At 51.6% G+C, this 19,557-nt stretch overlaps 6 protein-coding genes across 6 annotated transcripts; 2 read left to right on the top strand and 4 right to left on the bottom strand.

Annotated features, from left to right (window-relative positions):
- Window positions 1–311: 311 nt before the first annotated feature.
- CC1G_11688 (hypothetical protein) lies at window positions 312–2,126 on the bottom strand (the record flags this gene model as incomplete). Its single annotated transcript, XM_001835731.1, has 7 exons — window positions 312–634; window positions 687–753; window positions 801–1,026; window positions 1,079–1,535; window positions 1,592–1,651; window positions 1,773–1,861; window positions 1,912–2,126. The coding sequence occupies 7 exons, from the start codon at window positions 2,124–2,126 to the stop codon at window positions 312–314; spliced, it is 1,437 nt and encodes a 478-aa protein (XP_001835783.1).
- A 468-nt stretch (window positions 2,127–2,594) lies between these two features.
- On the top strand, window positions 2,595–4,848 carry CC1G_11687 (hypothetical protein; the record flags this gene model as incomplete). The annotated part of the gene is made up of 8 exons (XM_001835730.1): window positions 2,595–2,815; window positions 2,874–2,977; window positions 3,028–3,087; window positions 3,144–3,461; window positions 3,513–3,639; window positions 3,689–3,914; window positions 3,969–4,035; window positions 4,085–4,848. The coding sequence occupies 8 exons, from the start codon at window positions 2,595–2,597 to the stop codon at window positions 4,846–4,848; spliced, it is 1,887 nt and encodes a 628-aa protein (XP_001835782.1).
- Window positions 4,849–5,498: 650 nt separating this feature from the next.
- Window positions 5,499–7,101, bottom strand: CC1G_11686 (heme oxygenase 1). The gene is made up of 4 exons (XM_001835729.2): window positions 6,849–7,101; window positions 6,313–6,788; window positions 6,006–6,206; window positions 5,499–5,935 (listed from the first exon to the last, which is right to left on the bottom strand). The coding sequence occupies exons 1-4, from the start codon at window positions 7,031–7,033 to the stop codon at window positions 5,808–5,810; spliced, it is 990 nt and encodes a 329-aa protein (XP_001835781.1). The 5' UTR covers window positions 7,034–7,101; the 3' UTR covers window positions 5,499–5,807.
- Window positions 7,102–8,806: 1,705 nt separating this feature from the next.
- On the bottom strand, window positions 8,807–10,667 carry CC1G_11684 (hypothetical protein; the record flags this gene model as incomplete). Its single annotated transcript, XM_001835727.1, has 7 exons — window positions 8,807–8,839; window positions 8,894–9,296; window positions 9,356–9,416; window positions 9,472–10,183; window positions 10,242–10,330; window positions 10,383–10,559; window positions 10,625–10,667. The coding sequence occupies 7 exons, from the start codon at window positions 10,665–10,667 to the stop codon at window positions 8,807–8,809; spliced, it is 1,518 nt and encodes a 505-aa protein (XP_001835779.1).
- Window positions 10,668–12,818: 2,151 nt separating this feature from the next.
- Window positions 12,819–14,331, bottom strand: CC1G_07202 (hypothetical protein; the record flags this gene model as incomplete). The annotated part of the gene is made up of 5 exons (XM_001835726.1): window positions 12,819–12,977; window positions 13,030–13,483; window positions 13,537–13,693; window positions 13,761–14,072; window positions 14,130–14,331. The coding sequence occupies 5 exons, from the start codon at window positions 14,329–14,331 to the stop codon at window positions 12,819–12,821; spliced, it is 1,284 nt and encodes a 427-aa protein (XP_001835778.1).
- Window positions 14,332–15,752: 1,421 nt separating this feature from the next.
- On the top strand, window positions 15,753–17,894 carry CC1G_07201 (glucoamylase; the record flags this gene model as incomplete). Its single annotated transcript, XM_001835725.2, has 8 exons — window positions 15,753–15,920; window positions 15,984–16,081; window positions 16,138–16,305; window positions 16,363–16,672; window positions 16,724–16,996; window positions 17,053–17,518; window positions 17,577–17,672; window positions 17,737–17,894. 8 exons carry the CDS (start codon window positions 15,753–15,755, stop codon window positions 17,892–17,894), a joined length of 1,737 nt encoding a protein of 578 aa, XP_001835777.2.
- Window positions 17,895–19,557: the final 1,663 nt, after the last annotated feature.

The raw sequence follows: 19,557 nt of genomic DNA, 5'->3' as shown, positions 1-19,557 counted from the left end.
AAAAAGGTCCTGAAGTGGATTGACGATGGCGGGAACCAAAGTTTGCGGATCGACGCCTAGGTCATATCCACGTTGGGATGCGTAGATCCCCACAGGCAGTTGAGACGGTGCACTCCACCTTTCAAGGGACGACTTATTGTCCGTTCCAATGAAAGCGCACACCATGCTGTCCGGTTCCTCCACGCAACCACCTTGAACCCGGGCAGGGAAGGCCGCTCACCTTCCCCGACTCCCCACCACAGACCTCCAACAATGCACCGAATGAAAACTTCCAGCGAATAAACGAAAGTAAGAGTGCAAAAGGGACAATCCTACACCCTCCCGCCCTTCCTCCTCGCCCTCCACACAAAGAATCCAGCAACAAGCAACAACACTCCGATAACAGCCACTGCAGCCACGATGGCCGAATGCATCCGCCCCTTCGTCGGCCCTCCATTCCCGCCAGAATCTTTGTCGTCATCGTCTCTCAACCCCTTATTTGGTCTTTCAGTCCCGTTTAGCCGTACAGTGACGAAATCGGAGTGGGCTTCCTCCCGGTCGGTCAGGGAGAGGAGTTGGATGTAGGGTTCAGCGAGCTGGGAAGTGGATGTGGAGAGAAAATCGCCATAATCGAAGAGGGCATAGACGTTCCGCACTGGCGGTGGTTTAGCGATGTGTGAGGCCAAGAGCCGAGAGAAAGAACTTACTAAACGCCATGCCGAAAATCATGTCGTAACTAGGGAAATCGCCGCGCTCGAAGACATAAGGTTGGAACTAGGAGCCAGATCAGATGCGTGTTGGATAAGAAAAGGTCAACGTACAGTTCCAAGGCACATGTTCTCGCCTCGTGCATTGTTGATAGTGTCATAGCCTAAAAACTCGGGCTCCAAAGTCATATCAAGGGGGTGTATGGGATACTCCTTGCCAGCAAACTTGACAGTGACGTTGACCTCGACGGTGCATGGGAGGATCCATATTCCGCCAATATTTTGAACCATCACATACTCAGCGCCCGAGAAGCGACTGTATATGGCGTCAGAGACATATCTACGAAGAAAAGGTTAAGGAATCTGATAGTGATCACTGGAGAAGGACTTACTTGGGGACTTGGGGTAAGCTGAAACCGCTGTCGAGCACCACGGTCGCTCTCGCGGGGTCCTCGGCCTGGGCAACCTCAGTTCGGATAGGAATAGGTTCTCCATCAGGACCGATTATGCCATCTGCGTCCAAGAGCACCTGGAGGTGAAGTTGGTGGGCGCTCCCTGTATCGGGAGACGGGTTCGAGAAGCGCAGGCGGGTTTCGTTGAGGATAGATTGATATTCGGGGAGGACTTCACCGATGGTGACGCTCCCGGTAAAGTGATCTGTTGGGTCCTTCTCTCGGCCAAGGAGGATGGTGAAGTAGTTGGGAGTTGAGAGTGATTGATTAAATACGCGGTAGAGCGGTGGATCGCCTTCATGACCATCTAGTAGGGGCGCGATGAAGGACCCTGTGGAAGGACCTAGGCCGAGTAGACCCTCGCCTTGGGGATGAATCTCGTCTGGTGTAATCTCCACTGGACAAGGCTATATGTATCAGGGTTGACAGGATGAATGGGAGAAAGAGACGTACAAAAGGCCTGGTTTCTGACGCTATAGTCCCCAAAACGAAGGGTTGCTGTTTTGATAGGACCTGTATGATGGGTCAGAAGGGATTGTTGACTGGGAGCAGGCTGCGAGGCAGATGGATCACAGGAGGGCACCAGCCGAAGAGGGATCAAGAAGAGCTGGAAATAACCGGAAATGAAGCGAACCTTGGACCGTGTCTTTGGCGTATGCGAGTTCGCCGCTAACGCCAGTGTCGGTGCTCCTTGGGACGGTGCCTGCTACCCATAGATCTGAACTAGATTGTGGGGGTGAGCGGTGTCCTGGCGGTGGTGAAAAAGCGCTCACCTCCCAGTGTCGATGAGGACGGTGTAGTTCTGGCCACCGAGCTCGATGTCTGCGTAGTAGTGTCTGTCACCGAGGTTGTGGAGGCTCAGGGAAGAGCCTCTCTTTGCCAACGCCGTTGATGAGGACGAGGAAGGATGATGGTGGATTGGGAGGCGGAGTGCGATTGTGGGGAGGGCGCAGAAGGCGAGGACGGTGAGGGTGCGATGGAGGTGCATGGGGACAAGAGGCAATGGGCCCCGGGAAGGATGTTAAGACAAGGTTCGCCTCGCCCACTCCACGCAACGTCGACAAGTGTTCTTGTAAGTGTTGTGCCAAGAGTGGGTGTTACTGGAGTAGAAGCTTGCTTCATTGCCGGCGATTTGTCGAGCTGCCACTTGGACTTGGCTCTTGCCTTGCATCATTTGGATGGCTTGGCACTCGAATTTCCCCAGAAACGGCTGTGACCCGTACATACGTTTCATAAGAACTAGTCACAGGTTTTCTGAATCTCAGCGCATGTCCGCTTGGCTGCCGAAATATTCATGAAAGAAAGAGAAAAATAAAGAGAGGCGCAGGCGGCTTGGGATCACCGCGCGCGTTGCTCTCACGACCAACACTTCCCACCCGCCTTCATCTCTTCCCAAGTTCATCCTTTTCCCTTCACACAGACTCTTCAATGCCCTTTTGTTTCTAATACTTACATCATGCACAACAGTCTTTTCTTATTACCACTTTCATTACTCCTAGCGCTCCTTCAACAGTCTTGGGCAGTCAGGATCCCCTTTACAGTCAAATTCACAGACAAGCCAACCGCCTCCCTCACCCGCCGCGCACGACTCGACATTGGCAACACCGGAAACGCTCAATATGTCGCAAACATCTCCATAGCTGGCAATGAGGTCCCTGTATTGCTCGACTCTGGCAGGTGTGCACCCCACAGTCCTTTGCTTTCCACCCAACCAGAATCTAACAGCAATCACCAGCTCGGATCTATGGGTTCACTTTGCCAGCCCACCGGCCAACCGCGACCAATTCATCGACACTGGAAAGCATGTAACCCTCTCTTATGCAATTGGAAGAGCAACAGGTGTGCACAACCTTCTCCGTCTCCAGTTCACCCGCTCACCACCGTCACAGGCAACGCACACAGAGCACCAGTCTCTTTTGGAGGATACACTATAAAAGACCAAGCCTTCCGTGCGTTCTTACTCTCTCCAAAACGCCCTTGCCCCTCTCATCTAATGGCCTTTCAGTTCTCGTCGAAGATGCCAGCACCTTCACAGGCGATATCCACGCACAGGGCTACGACGGCCTCTTTGGCATCGGCTTCAACACCGGCAGCGTCGTCCGCAAGAAACTAGACAAGAAAAACGCCGACACAACCATGCAAAACATCTTCAACCACGCCAAATTGGGCTCCAACTATATTACCTTCTTGCTGGACCGACAGAATGACCCGGCAGACCCCTTCAAGGGCGAGATGACCATCTCGGAGATCATCCCTGGTTTCGAGAACATCACCAGCATGCCAAAGCTGGACGTTGAGACTGTGACTAGATTGCTCAAGTCGGGTGTGTTTCGACCTTTGTGAGCGTGATGTATCATTTCTCACAAACTTGTAGACCAGCATTGGCAAGCCCTCACAGACAAGAACAATGCCATCACCGGTCCAGACGGCAAGACAATCCAAGTCGACTCCATCGTTCCACGAGCGCCAAGTGGCCAACTCGTCGCTGTCATTGACTCTGGGTACGGCTTCTCTCCCACATTCATTCAACTCACCAACTGACCTCGCCAGCTTCACATTTTCCCAAGTCCCACGAGAAGTTGCAGACCAGATCTACGGCCGCGTAAAGGGCGCTGTCTACGACACACAAAACGAGTGGTGGCTGGTTCCTTGTGGACAGTACCTCAACATCGCCTTTAATTTTGGTGGCAGATCTTACCCTGTTCACCCCCTCGATACCGTCGATGATAACTTTAACAAGATTGATGCTTCAGGAAAGAAAGTCTGCATTGGCTCGGTAAGTAATTGCCACACGAAGAGACTTGGCGAGTCAACTCACCTCGGCGCCTAGTTCCAACCCATCACAACTGCATTCAGTTTGCTTGGTCACTACGACATGATTCTAGGCATGAACTTCCGTAAGTGCATCTCGCGTCCAGCGTCCTCTCAACTCTCACACCCACTCAGTCCGAAGCGTCTATACCCTCCTCGACTTTGGCGACTGGGTCGACAATGGCGAAGATACGCATCCCTACATCCAAATGGTCTCCCACACCACTGTCGAAAACGGCCGCAGCGACTTTGTCCAAGTCCGATTGGGAGGCAGTGATACAATCGACACCGACTCGCGCTGGCAACTTCTCCCCTTTGAGCAAATGGTCCACTCTCCCGTTTCCGACGAAGAAAAGAAGAAGAAATACCAAGAAATGGTTCTCAGTCGATGGCCGTACATCCTACTTGGCTGCTTGGCGTTTGTGGCTCTGATGATTGGGTTGTGTATCTGGAAGTGCTGCTGCAGCCGAAAAAAGAAGGGCGGGAAGAGGGGTCTTGCGGGGAACAAGAGGCTCGGGTTTGGGATGGGAGATGATAGGCAGGCAAGGCAGGATGCGGAGGAAGCTTATAATCGGGGCGCCATGTCGTCTTCTGGCAAAGGCGGCGAAGCGTATCTCCCACTTGAAAGCCAGAGTCAGGTCAACCTTCCGGCCACGAGATACAGCGAGGGAAGGCCTTCGGCTCAGTTTGACCGAGCGAGTCAGCATTCGGGTCACCATCCCTACCCACAACACCAGCAGCCATATTCGCCGTATCATGATCAGTATTCGAGTTCGAATGTCGATCTGGGGCAACCACAGCAAGGGTATGCGGACTATAGAAATAGCGGGCATAGTGGGCATTCCGGTTACGGACAGCAACACACGCCTAACTATGGTGGTGGGTATGGGTATCGGTAGAGCGATTGCCGCCAGCCTTTTTCACGTCTCTGATGCCCTGTGTTACGCTGCCTCTTTGCATCCCCACGGACTCGACTCTCCCTGCCTGTGTATATCCTTATTCGCCTGTCGAGCTACCCTTCTCATCTACACCACATATACTAGCCATCTAGTCGCTTTATTGTCGATCTACACTCTCCAGGGAAGCCCTCCCATCCTTTGTCTTATTTCTTTAGGGCTACTTCCCTTTCTCTACACGTCGCATTGCTGTGCTTGCGTACGCCCGTTGATTTATCGTTTTTATCTTACACCCCCCTCAGCTGGACGGACTACATTCTCTACGTTTCTCAACCTTTTTCTCAAAGGCTTCATTGTCCGCTTTGGGCCTCTTGTTTCTGGTTAATCTTTGGTGTAGGATTAGGTTCGTTTTATTTTTTTCGTTTTGGTCTGCGGCTGAATATACTCTACGTATCTGTGCGCTGTGCGAACAAGGTCTTGATATAGCGGGTAATGTGCCCTTTTCATCTCCGATTTACCTTAAGACGGTATAGTACTATAATTCCAAGTATAGATTTCCTTTTTCCTTATGCTTGCTAGTCTTATTTCTTGTGAGTCGGGAGGTCTTTGGCAGAAAGTTATCCATGAAACTCGCATCCTGAGCTTGAGAAACATTTGAACGAGTAACCTTTCATTCGAATTGCCAGGATAATGTACTTTATGTACAACAAAGGCAGAGTATTCCTCCCCGAGATACATGATACAAAGCAGAGATAACACAAGAAAATGTTGCGGAGTCGTGAACAGCTCAGATGGATGGATGGAGATAGACAAAATATGATGCAGTAAACCGTTAAATGAGGGAGATAAAGATGAAGAGTGGATGAGAGAGAACACATGATGCTTTAAAGCCCCTATCAAGGTACGAAACGCAAAAAGGTGAAGATGGATGGACGACGTGAAGCAGGCAGGCTATCCAGTACTCAATTTGAGCTCGCCGAAGATTGATGTGACCAGATATTTGAAAGCCATTCCTCCACAGCAAGTAGTTTCTGGTACCCGGCGTTGCCTGTGAAGCCTCCGACAACGAGGATGAAATGTGCCAAACAAACTGTAAGGAAAGGAGAACAGGCGTGAGTTCCGTGGAAGAGTCTGAAGTGAAACCCAAAAAGGGGACATACCAGCTGCAACAACGGCGAGGAAAGAGGTCATTTGATATCCTGCTTCCGAGTCGCTCTGGCTTGCGTCGTACACCACTTTGCTTTCTTCCAATTCCTTCGAGTCGGAGAGATTGGCCTCGTCTTCGAGGGTAATGGCTTGGACTAGGTCGAACAGGCCGGCATTGAGTCTGAATGCGCGAGAAGCTTCTTCGACAATAGCGGCTGTGAACAGGTGTCGTTGTGATCAGCGTTTACGTCGTCCCCAAGATCCGATGCGAATTACGACGCAGAGAAGCACTGAAGAGCGGTGATGACATGGTGCACTCACGTTTACTGGCAGGAACGATTTCCCCAGCTTTATTTAGGCCCTCCCTATACCACTCCTTTATCCTCTTCATCTCTCCCAACCCAGCAGGTTTACTTGACTTGAGCTCCTTAAAGATGTAAAACGAGATTCCCAGACCCTCCGAGTCGTCCAGACCGTAAGATTTCGCGAAAATGTGCCGCATGTTCTGGCCACCGCTTAGGTCGCCTAGATACCGGACGTAAGCGTGGGCGAGGAGCGGAGAGGGGTCGGCGGCGTTGCTGAGGACGTTGAGGCGGTCGATAAAGTTGAGGAGAGGGGCTGGCATGGGTGTCGTCAAAGATTGGTGGATTGGATGCGACTGCCATGAATCCTCGTCGACCTCCAGGAGGTGAGCGATGTCTGCGGATAGAGATGACGTCCGGGCGAGCAGGGTAGGGTTGTACGTTGGTTCTAGGGCAGGGTGTGAAGCATGTTTGTCAAGGGCTTGTTCCATTGCACTAGATAAGAGAATGCATTCCTGTTAAATTTTGTTCCTTTGAAGAATTTAGCGGACGCACTTGTATACATGCCAGAGCAGCATCAGGAACTTGATATACTCGCTCTTTGCGAGCGTACCGCTAAGCAAGAGCTTAGCACCCTGGCTGTTCTCGATGGCATCGTGCGCTTCGCGGGTCCCCTCCTTCAACAGAGTGGCGAGAGGCTGAGAATAATCGATATCCTTCGTCTTGGTCGTTGCGGCCATATTCTACGAAAAGACCAAAGAAAAAAGGGGGAGATTTAAGGGAGACGAGAGGGGAAAGGAGAGGAAAGGAGGGAACAAAGGGTTGTGGGCCCAGTTGGGGAAACCTGGGGCCTGTAGTAACCAGGCTTATAGCTGTGATGATGATGGCGTGCTGTGAGCTTCAAGATGAGAGGACATCAGAACAAGCCACGAACTGGACCGCCCCGGATCTTATCAGATAAACATCGGCTCCCCGTCACCGTGATTCACATTGGTATGACTTGATCCGTCCTTGCCCCGAGGCTTCCATGTATCAATCTGACAATAGTCTACACATTGGGTATGAAGGGTTCAGTTGCCCAAGTGGTCGCTACACAGCGAACCGAAAGAGCAGCGGGCCAAGGGCCGAAACTTGATCTTTTGCTTGTCAAAGCCTCCTGATGCAAACATCGACCGCCGTGATCGACGCTTTCCGGCCGTCCGCCATATCCCTCCACAATGCAGAACGGTGTACTGCGTTTGCGCGGCCATTAATCTTGAAGGAGATCTAGTATTCCCAAAGATTCTGTCTACGTTCGAATGATGGCTCTCTCATAGGATCCAGAAGACAGTCCCTTCTGACCACCAGGCATGATGTAAGCGCCCAGAGAGAGGACTGGGCGCTTGATATCCTCCTGCTCATTCTCTCCTCACACACCTCCTTCCTGTAGACCCGCTACTATCGCCTTATAACGTCATTTAAAGAACCTCTCATCCTCTTACTCTCAATTACGAATCGCCCTTCATTAGCATCGTCCTCCTTATAACAAGCTAGTAGTCTATACTATCCACTGGTCCACCTGAATTATACTTTGTAATGTGGCTAGCCAGTTTCGCATTACGTTCCATTCCTGTCTATCCTTCGTGAAGTGTAATTTAACACTCGTATGCTCCCTTTCCTTGAGGTAGTGAAGCAACTGGAGAAAACCCAACATCTATGATACGAGTCATTCAGCCCCCTTCTCTTTGCTTGGAGCACTGGATCTCCTTTCAACAGGCATTGAATCTTCCTCGTTGACACTTTCAGAACCTTGCCCTTGATGTCCTTGATCGCAGAGGCCCATCCTCCGAGGTCTCCATCTCCATCAACTCCAACCCTCCGCTACCTCGCGAAATCGTCAACATCGGGAGAGGGAAAGGTCGGGTCGAAAGCCCTCGAGACGTCGGGACGATCCTTGCCTTTATTTCAAACGTTGCAACTCGGCGAAATCATTTCTGGCGGCCCGGGTTCGACCTCCGGGAATTGGTCTCTGTCTGCGCCGTTCCCTTGCTTGGTGGAACTCGGAGTCAAGGTGGCTGCTCCGTCTCTCACCCCAACCAACCAGAAGAGATGGTATTCAACAAAGTTGGACCGTGACATTTCAAGTAATGGGCACTCTCCCATAGGGGCCGCCGGGCGTTCCAACTCTGGGTCTTGGGAACAGTAGAAGCAATAAAAATACAATTATTGGTACAGTGCACAGGTGTTTTTCCAAGGGGTGATTACGAAATTAGCAACTCTCGAAGCGAACGTTGAAAGCATGTTGTTGTGATTGTCCAAGCAATGAAACGGCATGAGAAGGAAGGAACGTGCTGAGATTCCGATGGAATTTCGAAGGTTAAGTGAGACGGGGTAGAACAAAAATGGGAAAGGGAGGTCCAGGGTCGCAGGGAAGAGCGAATCGGGCGACGACAAGGACGAAACGAGCGAAGCTAAGTGTATGGACCGAGGCAAGACAAACGTTCAAGTCCGAAATGTGAAAATGCACGATCAGTCTATAAAACACCAGGGGATTCGGCAGAGAAGAGCTATCGAAGACCATCTGTCAGCAGCGAAAAATAAGAACGAGAAAAGGCGCTCACATTGTTGACGTTGACCTGGGCGCCGCTAGGTGTGAGAGGGATGGAGTTGGAACGCTTCCGCGTGCCGGGCGATGTGTGGATCTTGGGTAATTCGTTTGCCTTTGAAGGGATATGAGGTGGGGGCGGGTTTTCAGCAGCTGATGGTTCCCTTGGGGAGGGGGGAACACGCGGCACGCTGCTGCCATCGGCTGGCGACGAGATCTTATCTCCCTCCTCACCGTTCTTTGCTCCCCCGACTAACACACCCCCGCCGATCACCCTCCACGAGATTGGAAAGAATTTGTTGTCCTTGTGCTGCGAGGCGGCCCTCGGCCTCGGCGCCTCAAGACGTGGAGGAGAGGGTGAATATCGGTGGCCGGGAGGCGGTCCTGGGTTCGGCAAAGAGAGTGGTTCATCGTGGCGGCTAGAAGGCGGAGGGTTATCACCTGTGGAAAAGGATGAAAAAATGTCGCGGATACGTACAAGGTACAGTCATCCCCCGCTGCGCACGTTTTATTTAAGGCCCAGAACTTGCATGGCTTAGCTGTAGGATGAAGAGTTAGCCAAGATTCTCACCGAGCTTATGCGAAGCTACTTACTCTTGTACTTGCTAGGCTTAGGTTTTCCAGAGTTCCGGGATACAGTCCTAGCGCTCCCAAAAGTCGTAGGTTGACTGACTGCTCGATTAGGCCTATTGTAGCTGCCAGGCATTGGGCGATGGGGTTGGAAGGGGTATCCTCCTCGAGGATACGAAACTACAAACGGTGGAACATGCTCTGGCCCAGGCGGGTCCGCGACGACCACTTGTGACTGATGCTCATGTCGACGTTCCGGATATTGCGGATCCTCTGTGGTGGCAACAATAAGCTCGATTGAGTCCGAATCGGTGCTCGAGCTTGAAAACGAACTTGAACCTGTGTCATCGCTCCCACTGTTCAAGCTGCTGCTGCTGGCCACAGTCGTATCTGTTGTGGCCGTACTCGTCGTGTCATTGCTGCTGCTCCGGGTAGCAATGTGGGGGTAATGGTAAGGGGAGTGATGGGGATAGTCCCGCGCAGTGGAAGTAAAACCAGGGGCAGGGTGACCTTTGGACGAAGCAGTTGATAGGTCTGGAATGGACGACTTGGATCCGAGGGTGAAGGGATTCTGGTTATTGTTAGGTTGTGCACCGGAGGATGGTGGTGTGATATAGTTTGATGGGTAGCCAGGCGGTGGTTGGGCACTGATTCCGGCGGCGTAGGACCACTCGTGATGGTACGGTGAGTACGCCGATGGATAGTTGCCGTACATGGGTGGAGCATCGAGATAGACCTGGGAACATTGAGTCAGAATTCCACCATGGGTCTGCTGCGAAGGCGGTCATACGTACGGAATCTATAGGGGAAGTTGAATGCGCCTGCCATTCTCCTCGAGGCTCTTGTCCGGCAATGTGGATGCGAGGTTGATAGGGAGACTCCGCTGTACCATGTTGAGCCAACACCACCAGACGTGACATAAGGTCAGCCCATACCTTGGTTGCTGTGTCCGTAAGGACAGTATGTTCCATTGTGGCACGTTCCAGTCGAGTAGTATCTGCAGATGGAGGCACCTTTGGTAGGGAGAGGTGGGGCGACAACGACGTGGGCAAAGTTGCAGCTTTCCGCCGATAGCGAGCAGCTGCCCAGTTGGAAGTACTTGCAAGGCTTGGCTACAATCCAACACATAGCGTTGTCAGTCCAAAGTCGGTGAGATGAGGGATGATAGGATGCTCACTGTGCCTCTTATTAGCTGGCGGCGGCTTTTTCGTTCGCTGCATTTCGAAGGGCGTTTAGCAACCCGAGTCGAGGAGAGGTACCCAGATACCGGGATGTAATTGAAGTAATGGATGCGGGCTTGAGGCGTTGGCACAGGGTTGGTTGACGACACAGCAAGAGCTAAGAAACCGTTGACACCGTTTCGTTCGATGGAAGGGGTAGGTCCGAGGAGCGGGGGGTGTCCAAGGACGAGGGCGTGGAACGGGGAGGCGAGCGGAAATGTTCTCAGCTCTCCCCGAGATCTTAACAGGAGGTTGATTGGGTCGTGCTTTCCGTAACTGTTTTCCTTGAAATCCCAAGACCGAACGGAAACCTTTTGTTTGGTGGTCCGACGCCGACTGTCTCTTCCTCGGTAAGATTAGCGAGAAGCCTGAACAATGAGATGGGTTAGAAAACCGTGTCCTAGGTCGCCGGAGTAGTGAAGGACACTCGCACTGATTAAGGCGTATTGTTGGGCAACAGTGTCTGGGGAATAAGAACACGCTCAACCCTTGCCTCGAGGCTCTTCTTGTCAATGGCGTGGACTGAAGCTTGTGGTCAGCGTCAGAATTCGGTCTTGTGTGCCGGGAAAGGTAATAGTGACTTGGGCACGAGGACGGGGGATTGCTTGGGTAAAACGGAAAAGAATGTCGGATTTTGGGCGAGGGGCCAGTTGAATTCTTTGCAATCGGACTAATGGATTCCCAAATAAGTAAAAACGAATAGGAACTTCTCAGAAAAAGCGCTGAATGAGGTCCTCGGCAGTCTACTACGAATCTAGAAGGGGGCTCCTTAGTGACAATAGAGTGAGCGGGGAAGGACCAAACTCACCTCTGGCCTGCAGAACGCCCCAGCGATAGGGAAGGAGGCGCGGGCTGAGTGCGACTCCCGGTGGAATTCAGGGAAAGAAGGAAGGGGGATGTGTCTGATAGAAATAGGTTCTTTATTGTTATTGCTTTGAGGAGCCCGAGTTTGGGCGGAATCATCTTCTGGTTCCCCCCTCGATTGCCCAATTCAAGTAGGATGCCCTACCCAAGGACATCAAAAAATCAATTAGTTAGCAGCCCGAATAGGAAGACAGTTTATGAGTGGCTCTGATGCGGTGGACGAAGTTGGGGGTCTAAATGAATCCCAGCGACTGAAAAAGATGCCAAACCACTGGGTATCGAGCATCTGCACCTACTTGCAACACAAGCATATGGAGCTGGAGTCGAGGAAAGTTCAGAGGTCTCTCCTATTACCTGGACAACAGGAGTCAAACGAGATCTCGAGGAATGGATCCCCGGTATCTCGTTCGGGTCGCTTGCAGTCGCGAGTGGTAGGCCCGGGTACCGAGGAAGCGGGAGAGCGCAAGTCGTAGCAACACAACGCAAGAGTGTTTGTCGTGTCGGTGAACGTGGGCACACTGGTTGCTTTTCAGATCCTGGCGGCTGAAACGGTCTCCCTGGAGTCACCAGCCAGGACCTGGCGCATGACGCGCAAAAACAAGAGAGACAGCTCATTTCCAGTGGAACCTGGATTGAGAATAGCCATCAAATATTGCACGGAAACAAATCCCAACCTGGTTTAGTCTGGGAAGATTGTGGAGGGGGGAGTTGGGTATGAAAAGCGCCGTTGTGAGTGCCCAGGAGCCAAAAGCAGCCAGTAAAGCCTAGTCATTGCGCCGAAGACGCAATCGGCGGGTATAGAGATGAGAAGAGCAGGTCATAGACAGTTCAGAAGAGGTAATTTTGGTGGTGCCCATTGAGTTCCAGGCGGATATCGGGCGCGAAATGTAAGGAGAACAATAAAGAGCAGACAGGTCAACGTCACCCTACAAACCTCACGTGGCGGGTTGATAGTTTCTTTCAGCCTGCCTAATTAGGCTTCAATCCAGCTCTGAAGGGAGGACAAAATCGCATGCAATAATTTCTCGATGAAGGGAGGATTGGAAGTAATCTTCTTCCAAGAAGGTTGACTGGAATGGAACAGGACTACCTTCAGAGTCAAAAGCGTAGTACATTCATGACAGTGTCCGGTATACAGTAGTACAAAGCTAACTTCCTATCGACTATATCACAAGGGAGCGAAAAAAGATGCGACAACTTGACCAGGGGAGAAGTTACAGGTGGAAGAAGTGTGAAGGGATGGTCGTGACATTCATTATATTATACAACAGTTGGACTACTGTCCTGTCAGGAGTCGCGGCGCAGGAGAGGCGTTCGTTCAGTGGGAGTAGGGGATCGAGAAGTAGAAGCTTCTGGAGATGACTGTGCTTCAACAGGCTCGCGTTCAGAGGGAGGAAGTGAGGGAGGGGGTCGTGGCTGCGTCACATCGGCTTTGCAGACGGGGCACTGGAGTTGTGGGTGAGAGGCTAATTTGAAGAGAAAAAGAGACGACGCATACCAATTTCTTGCGTTGAATTAGCCATTCGTCAACTTCGCTCATATGGAATATGTGATGGCAGGGTAATACTCGGACTTTATCCCCCTTCACAAACTCTGATAAGCATATAGCACATTCCTGCTGGGATTCGAACCAAGGTTGTGGTGTTGTATCCGGTTGTTCTGTTGGAGGGGTAACAGGATGGGATGTTGACGCGTTCTGATCGTCGTCTCCCTTAGCAGTTGCGTTTCCTTCTTCGAGGTCGACAATCGACGGTACCGAATCGGGATCCTCGCCGCCTTCATGCTTCTCCCATCCTGTACCAGTCCATACTCTCCATGGAAGATTCCTTACTACGTTTTCTGGAGCACGGTCGCGTTGTGCTGCTCGGGCAGCTCGGATGCGATGGATGAGGAGGGTGATAAATGTTAATGTAGACGGCAAAAGCAAAATGATGATGAAAGTTATGATCGGCCTGCGAAACCAGCGTTAGGATTGGCAGTGAGGGGAGAGTGGATGGATACGAACGAATACCACTCCCACGCAGAATATTCCGCTGTGATATACAGGGAGAGTGTACGGAACCCAGAATGGGTGGTGTTTGAGGTTGAGATAAGGGTGTAGAGTTGCATGTAGTCTGAGAACTTAATGTAGGTAGCTGGAATTTTGACGTCCGACGCGTCCTCTGGAAGATATCGTCGTTGTCGACGTCAGACTTGGTGTATATGGAGCTAGAGAGGGTTGGGACGGACCTGGACTATACATATTCACCAGAGTGTCAGGATATCCTGTCTTCTCTGGGTCCTCCCCACCAACAACAACGGCACGGGCACCAAATCTTTGGGCTTCCCGGACCTTCTTCACAAACTCGCATTTACCCCTCTGGACTAAGGCAATCCAGGTATCGTCGGGCTTGACGTCTCCCTTCAAACAGAGCGTGGGGCAGCCACTGTTGTCTGGAAGTCCCTCGGTAACAGTTTTATTCTTTGCACAGGGTTCTGTGAAAGCAGAAAGTGGGATAACATATCCCAGAATGGGGTCGGTAATCTCTGCTCCAAAAGCCGCTAGAGAGAGTATAAAGTCTGCATTCAGGAGCACAACATAGGGGAAATTGTACTTACCCGGTCTCGAGGTAAATGAAATCGGCGGGGTCCTGTCTATTATAGACACAGTACTTTCTGTCCCCCATGCCCATCCCCAGAACCACTGTCGCTCAGACTTGGCTACCACCTTGTCGTCTGGGAAATCGACTGGGTGAGCGGTGGTGACCAGGGCTGTAAATCGTGTATAAGCGCAGAAAAGCCATAATAGCCCGAGGACCATTCTGCGGCTACAGAGGACTAGGATGAAAACAGGTCGTTAATGGAGGTCCGCAACGAGGGTTTGAGGTCGCTGTGTCTGGGCATTCACCAGGACGCTGATACTAGGCTGCCATCTCCCACGTGATGTTTGATCCGGATGAAGATGCCAAACAAAGGCGATCCAGGTGCTTTCGACCAGCGTCCAGGTCTCCAGACTTGAGCCAGGTCTTCTTTGTATGCCTCTCTTCATTTTACAAAACTCAATTCGCCCCGAAAAAGGCCATGTCCCAATGGACGTGAAAATCCACCTCTGATATCGAACGGTCTTCCAAGGTTCTTTCCTTCTAGTTTGCCCATGTATCAGAAATAGATCCTGTGTTTCCGTCGACACTACTTGGTTGTCCATGGGGAAGAAACGTTATCACTTCGACCCATCAAATCAGCGTGGAAACCTACTTTGTGGATCTGATCCCCTTCGGGAATGACCTCAATATCGATGGGCATTTCTCCACGACAAATCGAAGGTTACAGCACTGTATGGTCTTCCCCAGACGCCCCACATACTGCCGCGAGTATTTCTTTTCCTTCTTATTCTCTAGTATTCTGAATCTTGATGACCTCACTTGTATCCAGGTTGAAGACACCGGACTTTCTGGTTGAGCCGCAAACACGGTATTTGAGAGGTTGGCGCAAAGCGATGCAGTGCGGCACGCTACCAGCGCCGATTCCATTGATTCCCAAACCTGCATCCACCCTACGGAATCTGGCCAAACTCTCCAGTCGGACCCAGTATACTCCAGAAAGCCCTCAAATCGAATGCTGAAGGGATTTCCACCGAGGGCTCGAAAAAATAGAAGCTCACTAGGATGGACATACCCACGTTAAAATAACATCAGAACGACTCCACGCAATCATATGCGTGCGCTGAGTTGGATTCCAATGTCCAACAGGGGTTCGAGAAGAGACCAGACGACACGGCAGGGACCTTCCATCAGCCAGGTCTCAAGAGTGTTTGCTCGTCCTCCTTACATTGGCAGCCACTGACCTGTTTTACAGTTTGCAAGAGTCGTAGCTTAACGATGCACATGGGCGTTAAAGAACCATGTTTCCCAGCGCCGATCCGCATTTTCCACTCAGACTATGAAGTTTGAGGTCCACGACAATAGCATTGGGCATACATTCGAGATCACCCCGAAACTTGGCGCATCGGTTTTTCACCAAAGCGATGCTTCCCATCCTTGAGCCATACAGGCCAATGGCTTGGATAGCTTCTTGACCAATTAAGATTGCGGAATCATATGGACGAATATATTTCTAGACACCCCTCTGACGCAATACAGCTAGTCGTCGATTCGCGTCCGAGTATAAAAGCCAGTCGCCAAACCATTGTTTCTCTCTATCACCTCGACACGGTCGGTGGTGTCCTCTGTTTCTCGGTCCGCGATGCGCCTCTATCTCACTACGACCTTGGGTCTCTTCTCGGCCTTGCTGGGTGTCAAAGCGCAAGCTGACCCCTTGGTCGATGCCTACCTTGCAAAGCAAGTGCCCATTTCCAGGACTGGTGTCAGTGCCAACGTCGGTCCTGACGGCGCCAGGTCCTCGGGGGCAGCGGTACGTACTATGATCACTGCTGGCAAATCCATCGCTTATTCAAATTGCTGTCCTCGTGTGTAGGCTGGACTTGTGATTGCTAGTCCCAGTACTGAAGACCCTGACTATGTGTATACCTGGACTCGAGACTCTGCGCTCGTTTTCAAGGGCATCACGGAACGGTAAATCTCGTTGGGCATATGCTTTCTGGCTCGTCATTGACCCCGTCATCATCTAGGTACATTCGAGGCGAGGATGATTCCCTCCGTGGCAGAATCGACGACTTTGTCGCTGCTCAAGCAACGTTGCAAGGCGTGACCAGTCCGAGTGGAGGTCCTAACACTGGCGGTCTAGGAGAGCCCAAGTTTAACATCGATTTCACCGCTTTCACTGGCGGGTGGGGACGGTAAGTCGGTTTGGTACTGTTAAGCGTGCGGTCACTGAACAGTACCCTCACCGAAAGACCTCAACATGATGGTCCCGCTCTCCGCGCCATCGCCCTGATCAACTACGCTAACCACTTGGTTGACACCGACAATTCGACTTGGGCTACCGAGCGCGTCTGGCCTGTGATCAAGAAGGACCTTGACTACACCGCCAAAAACTGGAACTACACTGGTTTCGACCTTTGGGAAGAGGTCGCTACAAGCTCGTTCTTCACTAGCGCCGTTCAGCTCCGCGCTCTCAAGGAAGGTGTTACCCTGGCTGATCGCCTCCAGCAAAACTCGGCTCCTTATGTCGAGCAAGTCGAGCGTGTTCACTGCTTCCTGCAGGTAAGAGGAGTGCTTAAGCCCAGCAAGGCCATTGCTGACGCCTTGCTTTAGTCCTACTGGAACCCAGAGCAAGGCTTCATCACTGCCAATGTGGGATATCGCACTGGAAAAGACGCCAATACCATTCTCGCTTCGATCCATACATTTGACCCCGAGGCTGGTTGCGATGCGACCACCTTCCAACCTTGCTCCGACAAGGCTCTCTCCAACTTGAAGGTTGTCGTCGACTCCTTCCGCACAGAGTACAGCATCAACCATGATATCCCGGCCGACCAGGGCGTTGCTGTCGGTCGTTACACCGAAGATGTCTACTTTGGTGGGCAGGTAGGCTTTCGCTTTGGTCATGCGAGCGTGCGATGCTCACTATTAATGAATGCCAGCCTTGGTATCTGACTACGTCTGCCACAGCTGAACAGCTCTATGATGCTCTTATCGTCTGGGATCGCCAAGAAAGCCTCGAAGTCACCCCCATCTCCCAGGCCTTTTTCAGCGCGTTCGACAGTACCATCCAGCCTGGCACCTATGCTAAAGGCTCTGACACCTACGTGACTCTTACCAACGCTGTCAGGCGATTTGCGGACGGATTCCTTGCCACGAATGCCAAATACACACCCGAGGATGGATCCCTGTCTGAACAGTACGACCGTGACGATGGGCGTCCTTTGAGCGCCACGCACCTCACATGGAGCTATGCCTCTTTGTTGTCAGCCTCCGCTGCTCGATCCGGAGAGATGCCCACAAGGTCATGGGGTGCCAAGGCTCTAGTGGTCCCTGGCCAATGCGTTGGCAACATCGGTCCCACTTCCCTTGTCACCTTCAAAGTCTATGCTGAAACTACCCCCGGTGGTACGCTTCAATCTAGCTGGCATATCTAACATCGGAGCTAATACAACCCTCCCTACAGAGAACATCTTTATTGCTGGAAACATTGGCGCTCTGAGCGGCTGGTCCTCCGACAACGCTGCTGCTCTTTCTCCCTTTGAATATCCCATCTGGAATGGTAGGCGTCTCTCCACTCCGCCGTCACATTTAAGATGGGTGTCTGATGCCTCCTCCCTTGATAGTGACTCTCCCGATCCCTGTTGACACCTACTTCGAGTACAAGTACCTCCGCAAGGATGGGGACAGTGTCGTTTGGGAAGCCGATCCCGCTCGTCGCAACAATTCTATTTCACCTGACGGCGAGTCCAAGACCATTAACGACGTTTGGAGGGGACTGTAGAATCCACACTCCTTAGGATACCATCGAATCTTTCACTCTGTTCACCACTGTGCCTAGTGTTACCCGCCTTTATCTCACTTCCTGTCTCTCCTAGTGCATACATTCTTGATACATCCCCAGCAATTTTTGAAAGGGGTGCCGGGAACGCAGCCGGGATTCTCCGATGGATTGTCAGTGGGTCGGCGGGTGGTGATGCCCCTCAACTTCTCTTCAACGTCTCGTCGAACGGCTTTGAACGACCTTCAGTTTCTCGGTTCTCGACGAGTGTCAGATTCGGAGAACCGAGACAATCCAGTGTTCGACTCTTGACATGTGACAATTCGCCCAAGCTTGCCAAAATTGAGTAAATCCTGTTCCGGGGGATGCAGGCCTCAGGTTGATAGTCATCCATTCGCAGCTTGGTAGGTTTTTCGAGCGATCCGTGATTATGGTGGGCTAACCAGAGGCCTCAGATACATCTACCATTCAGACTATTACAGACGCTCCCCAGTCGTTAGGTCAACGGTAACCTACGCAAGCGTTCTTGTTCTGCTATTCATAGAGTCCATGGCCTCGCGATATCCGGCTCTGTTGGTCTTCTTCTCTCTTCGCCCACCATTCAATCATTGATGGGCGTGGCCTGCATACAGGGAATGCATGGGACAGAAGGCAGCTGAATATGCCGAAGGGAATTTCGCACAAATGTGCCCAAAGGAAAGGATCACCAAAGCTTCATTCGTCTATCTTTGATTTGTGATAGCTATTCGTTGTTGCTTGCTTTATCACAACGATGAGAACATCGTTCCTTTCTTTGGAGGGAACGGCTAGTAAAGGAGAAGGACCGGGGATGTGGGGAGCCCGGGGTGGACCAGGGCTGTTGCTCCATGTCTGCGCCACTGGTCCACTGAGTGCTGGGTGATCTCCGTTACAAACCAATCATCCATAGCTGCACACTATCGGACGTTTCAGGTATGCATAGCGTTTCTTTGGCATTAAACATGGGCGCTAACCCGTCTAATTAGAGGCAGGCCACGTTCACGGGCGAATCAGGAATCTTCTCCATCTGGGAATTTACGCAAGATGGAAGCTCAGAACCGCAGAAGGACAAGGGCGGGTGGGTGCATATGATGCGGGGCCGCAAAACTATTTTCATCATCTCAACTGCGATCTTGGTGAGATCCTGGCGAAGTGAAATTGCCAGTGGAGTTCACTCACAGATCTGCAGCTCAAGTTTCAGACATGGCTCGCCTTCAACTTTATTCATTCTAGCTCCTCCGAAAGAAACGCCACTCTACACGCGTTGTAGCCTGGCATGGCACGGCAGAACATGCACTTAGTGACAAGATGATCCACGAATCACCGCCTGCAGTGCCTTGCCCTGTTGCCATCAAGTCTGGGAGAAGACGTTTGAGGAGGCCTAATTGGCAGATGCGCGAGACTAGATTGCCATTGTGTCAGTGAGCATCATTTCACCTTCTCTAGTCGTTGCTCAAAAGACTATTAGTAGCTTGGGGGTTTTTCTCCCATTCAAACCCACAACCAATCTTTTATCCCCCATACCGATCTTGTTGGTCTATTGTACGCTCCCCGCCTCTCTCCTCACTACTTGATGCTGACAATGATTGCGCTCTCCCAGGCTCTCTGATAACCGCAGGAAGAGGAAGCTGATAAAGTCGAAACGAGC

Source organism: Coprinopsis cinerea (assembly GCF_000182895.1).
Source record: "Coprinopsis cinerea okayama7#130 chromosome 8 map unlocalized cont3.8, whole genome shotgun sequence".
NCBI lineage: Eukaryota > Fungi > Basidiomycota > Agaricomycetes > Agaricales > Psathyrellaceae > Coprinopsis > Coprinopsis cinerea.
The sequence above is the reverse complement of the archived record's forward strand: the minus strand, read 5'-3'. Positions and strand labels throughout refer to the sequence as shown.